The following is a 5,055-nucleotide window of genomic DNA, read 5'->3' as shown; positions in this document are numbered from 1 at the left end:
CTAAAATTACTACATTGCTGCTACTAACTCAGGTGCTGTGCACCAATTCCTATCAGCCACTTGCACTTGAATCATCTTTTTAAAAGTGCAGAGAAAGCATGACAGCTGTCTTTAACTGCAAGAGGCAGCCAAATTCCTGTCTGGATTGGCATTCGCTGCAGCTGTGCAACTTCAGCTGTCACCCACCAAGAAGGTAAGCACTCCAGTTGTAAATGTTCATTATCGTCATAGTTTCAGATAAGCAGTCTAATGATGTGTTCTGTGATCTCTCTCTCTCTCTCTCTCTCTCTCTCTCTCTCTCTCTATCTATCTATCTATCTATCTATCTATCTAGTAACCAGTATATAATAGGGTATATGACCTGGTCGACAACCCAATACATTTTCTGTGTTCTATTGAACCTCTCAGCTCTTTTTATGGTAAAGGAGCTGAAATGCCGCAGTCAGGGAATTTTGAAACAGGATATGAAACCTATTGTGTACCTACATTTTAAGGTTCTGCAGAAGAATGGTGAGGCTGTAAACCTTATCTCCAGCTATTATTTTCTCATTCAACCTGTAGGAATGTAAGTACGATTGTTTTCTAACATATCTTGTTCTAGGATTGCAAGTTTTTTGAATGGGGAATTGTTTTCTCTGGGTGTGTTCAGAAACACATAATCCCAGTTAGTGTAACTGTTTATTTGGTGTCAGGTAATGGATATCTTCCAGATTGTGATAAAGCAGTATATTTAGGTGGAGAGAGACCGAAGAGAGGTTCATTAAGCCAGCCAGAAGTTAAGAGTAACATTCAAATCTACTGAGAGGTCCTGTGGGTGAGGTGACTCTATTTTGTTTTTGTATAGAAATTTCATGTAATCTCTGATTCAGCCAGAATGCTTCTTGCTTCACTTATATTTACCATGACACACTTAAAAACTGTTTATAAGTGAGGTCTAACAATATTGTCTATAATTTATATTTTACTTCAGGTAAAATGGTTTAACTTAATATTCAGATTGTGTATGTAGATCTCAATGAATGTTGCAAACATATTTCTTGTTTATTAAGATTCATTAATGCAAATTACTCTCCCAACAGGTGTCTCACTATTTGCAGCCATGATCAAATTGGTAATGTGTAACCTTTTGTATTATAAGTCCAAATTTTTCAATGTAAATATGTGTTTTTGACATTTTCTATATACATTTACAAGTTCTATATACACAGTATGTTCTATTCTGTGATCCTGACCTTTTCCATTTTCTAATTTCTCTAATAGTTAAGTGTTGCCATTGTTGCAGGATTGCTTATTGGTAGGTCCATCTCAATAACAACAATAATCATCAATAAACAACGATCATATGTTCAATTCTTACTACTCTACAATATCTATCAGAAATATATACAATATACAACATCCGTATGATTATCTTTATCAGAAAGCCACCAGCAGGCTGTTGATGGGTCAAACTCAGTGACATCAACGGATGAAAAACGTAAGACCCTTCACTGTAGTTTGGTAAAATTCATACCTTTCCATCCATCTAATCATGAAGCTTTTAAGACAAGCAGAGCAAACCTCTTTTTGTTACATGAGAAAACTTTGATTAAGAGAATTTTAATTTAATATTAAATCAGGCATTTTTAACACCTGCACCACTGTGTTTTTGATGTTTTTGTTTCTGTTTTTCCATCAGGTTCTTGTAACGTAGTTGTAAAGTAAAACTGTTAAAAATATCTTCTTTTTTCACACAGGAGCAGGTCTTTCACACCTCCTCCCTCCTGTTAAGCTAGGTTAGAGATTCCTTCAAGTAGTTATCTTGACATTCAAAGCACAGACTAAATCATTCTGTGGATCATTTTGTATGGAAAGGTCTAATACCCATTGTTTTTTAAACTCCATTCAGGGTGGCCCTGCTACTATCCCACCCACATTCGTAAGTTGATTACACCTTTTGTTTTTACAATTACGTTGCATCTGTCTTTGTATTTGACGCTCATCTAGACCAAACCACAATATGTGCAATTAGAACGATTTCAAATGTCTATTGCTGACAATTTGAATACCTTTGTCCAGAATGCTGGACAGACTGGTTTGACAGAGATAATCCCAGTGGAACTGGAGACTGGGAGACCCTCTACAATCTTCGTAAGGAGAACCCAGGAAAGATCTGCCCTAAACCAGTGGATATCGAGGCCCGAACTCTTTCTGGTCTCAGTGTGACTACAGCAGGTGATCTCAACACTCAGTAAGTACGGTACCAGGATGAATAATTTGAATGTGTTTCATGCAGTGATTCATATTTTTCGTATTGATCTACTGAATGTGTTGCATTAATGTTGTTTGTTTGTACTTTTCATATTCTATTCTACTGTATTTTATTTTGTACTTGGTAACCACTGAGCATCAGGATAACACAGCGTACACAGCAACACATTTTATGCAACTGAACAATTATTAAAAGGATGCAATATACACATTTATGTTAATTGTTAATTGGGTCTAATTTTCTCCTATTTAGAGAGTGTCCTCTCATTTGTCAGTCACAATATTGCATGTGTAATATGCAAAATGTCTTAAAACAATCAGAAAAATGTTTAAGTATTCATTGTGTTTTATTCCACATGCATCTGGCAGTCCATGCAAATAAAATGCAAGCAGATGCACAAATGCATCTGTCAGTTTATTTCAGTAAGTGTCACTCTTTGTTTCTTCTTTCAGATTAGACCCATCTGTAGGATTCATCTGCAAAAACCAGGACCAACCCACAAAGATGTGTAATGATTATCGTGTTCGTTTCAGCTGTCATCCCCCTTTCTGCGGTGGAGGAGGTACTGTATGAGCACGTTCTTTATGTTGCTAATGCAAAGTGGATTTCTCCTTCTCTTTCATTGTTTGTGTGCGTAAGCATTCATTTACGTTGGCACTTCGGCTCGGCAGTTTCCCACTAGTCACCCTCTTTCTCTTGATTTATTGCTCCTTGCAGTATGCTGGACCAAGTGGTATGACCGTGACGATCCCAGTGGAACTGGGGACTGGGAGACTTTGAGTGCTCTGAAGAAACAGTACCCAGGACAAATTTGTGACTTCCCTCTGTACATAGAGGCTGTTACCACCGATACACTGACCCCAGCCATCTCTACAGGGGAGATCTTCCATCTGTAAGTTGCCTTATAGGGAAAGAATGTAAAAGTTTACATGAAGTATTTTTTAAAAATTCACAACTTCTCAACATTGACAATTCTTTACCAAATCTTTGATCATTATCAATGGAACTATTCCTCAAACAGTGGATGGAAACTTTGTTGATGAACATTTACATTAAATTTGTTGAAACTTTAATGAGCCCATAGTATCTGAAACTTTTAAAGCTAGCTGAAATGTTACTTCATTCTTGTTCTAACAGCTTTAAATGACAATATTTTTACAAAATAGATCATGTTGTTGTCATATTCAAACAATAATTTATGGTTTTAGCAAAGTACCTCGTTAAAAAGAAATTCTTGTTTGAAATTTTTTGAACAAATAAAAAACATTTTGCTTTGAATAGCATACTGACTCACTAATCTCTTTGAATCATTTTTCAGTTACAACCCAACTCAGGGATTTGTTTGCCGCAAAAAGGACCAGAAATCTGGCACGTGCCGCGACTACAAAGTTCGGTTTGGGTGCCCATGCAAATATTAAGCCCTGCCTGATAACGATGGGGAGAGAAGACATTCAGATTCTTATTACTTTAATGTTTTTTTTCTTTTCTAATGTTGTTTTTTACTTGTTTTTAATGGGCCTTTTTCACAGTGGACATTTTGACTTATAGCAAAAGCACAGGTGTTACAAATAACAGTAATGATGGCTCCATTGTATTCGAGCATTCCGTTATGATGTCATGATGATGTGACAGTGCGCCAGCATGCACAATACCAGGACCCTGAATCCAAAGCAGTCAAATGGAATTCAGCAATTATTCGTTTTTTTGTTTGCACCTGTGCTTTTCCTACCTGGACACTTCACAATGTCTTCCAAGCTTTATCAGTCTATCTTTTCTTCTTAGTGATTATGGAATCATTATCTTATATGATTACTGTAAGGATCAAATCAGCAGCAATAAAATTACTAATAAACAGCAAATCTCTTTTGTCATTATGTTGCACTCATAACAACTCTACCCAGCTGAAGGTTTTACTAACAAGCTCATAGGCTTATATGAAGTTATGGTTTTCTATGAGACTTATGTGTTTTTAACAGATGGTGAGAATTAATATGGTATATTGACGGTAGGAGGTGCTTAACAGTAGTGCAGTGCAACAGCAGTATGGGAATGTGGGAAAGCATAAGTCACTGGATCTGAGTTCTATATCTGAATTGACATGCAAGCATAATTATAAAAGGTGCATTTGGTTTTAGTCTTTTCTTCTTCAACCTATAGCTTCCTTTCTATTACTGTAATAGCACTTTGTCTTTCTAGTGTTTTCTGGTTTAGTGTCCTTACAAGTTCACTCTCTGCCCTAAATCACACCTCTGCCATGTTTCCGTCAACATCAAATGCTCCCAATGTGAGCCTGCACCCACACAAGCTTCTGCAAACCCTTACAGTCTACTGTATGTACACACATATGCACAGAGACACATGAATACACACACACACACCCACTGAGGAGAGCAAGGAGATACAAGATGATTCCTGCTACCTTGACACCGTCAACATTTCCACAGAAGATGAGCACTTGAGACAGGTGCTGCTGAAAAGAAACTCTGCAGTGCACCATACAGAATGTAAAATGAGAGGAGAAAAACTTTTTCAACTGCCTGCTGTGGGGAAAAGCTTGCAGTCTTTCTGTATTTTGCTAATACTTGCATGCTTGCACTGCATCCATATTTCTGCCCTTCGTTGCCATTTAGCTTGTGAGTATGCATGTGTGTCCTTCTGTAGTGTAACACGGTGTTAAAGGAGAAAAAATATGAAAGGGACAGAGAAGAGGAGAGGAAGGATGGCATAAACTGGATGTAATCTGATAAACTTCCCCACTCCACTTTTTTGTGATAAAACTGAAGAGGAGAAGTTCTGCCATTGGT

General features: G+C 37.2%; 1 protein-coding gene across 5 annotated transcripts; it reads left to right on the top strand.

Annotated features, from left to right (window-relative positions):
- Window positions 1–346: 346 nt before the first annotated feature.
- LOC137169066 (mucin-5AC-like) lies at window positions 347–3,924 on the top strand. 5 transcript variants are annotated; one of them, XM_067572030.1, is made up of 11 exons: window positions 348–565; window positions 735–819; window positions 1,080–1,111; window positions 1,261–1,294; window positions 1,421–1,477; window positions 1,737–1,775; window positions 1,889–1,918; window positions 2,059–2,230; window positions 2,704–2,813; window positions 2,969–3,143; window positions 3,570–3,924. In XM_067572030.1, exons 3-11 carry the CDS (start codon window positions 1,100–1,102, stop codon window positions 3,667–3,669), a joined length of 729 nt encoding a protein of 242 aa, XP_067428131.1. In that variant the 5' UTR covers window positions 348–565; window positions 735–819; window positions 1,080–1,099; the 3' UTR covers window positions 3,670–3,924. The 5 variants fall into 5 exon arrangements, with proteins under 5 accessions (XP_067428126.1, XP_067428131.1, XP_067428130.1 ...); XM_067572029.1 differs by having other exon boundaries at window positions 693–814; XM_067572028.1 differs by having other exon boundaries at window positions 693–819.
- Window positions 3,925–5,055: the final 1,131 nt, after the last annotated feature.

This window comes from Thunnus thynnus, chromosome 18 (genome assembly GCF_963924715.1).
Source record: "Thunnus thynnus chromosome 18, fThuThy2.1, whole genome shotgun sequence".
NCBI classification, from domain to species: Eukaryota; Metazoa; Chordata; class Actinopteri; order Scombriformes; family Scombridae; genus Thunnus; species Thunnus thynnus.
This window is presented reverse-complemented; position numbering and strand designations above follow the sequence as displayed.

Bases quoted from the DNA above. Each gene is read 5' to 3' on its own strand.
- LOC137169066 (XM_067572025.1), top strand. From the start codon at position 357: ATGACCTGGTCGACAACCCAATACATTTTCTGTGTTCTATTGAACCTC. The intron at 2,231-2,703 runs GTAAGTACGGTA...TTCTTCTTTCAG, and splicing joins GCAGGTGATCTCAACACTCA to ATTAGACCCATCTGTAGGAT. The intron at 3,144-3,569 runs GTAAGTTGCCTT...ATCATTTTTCAG, and splicing joins ACAGGGGAGATCTTCCATCT to TTACAACCCAACTCAGGGAT.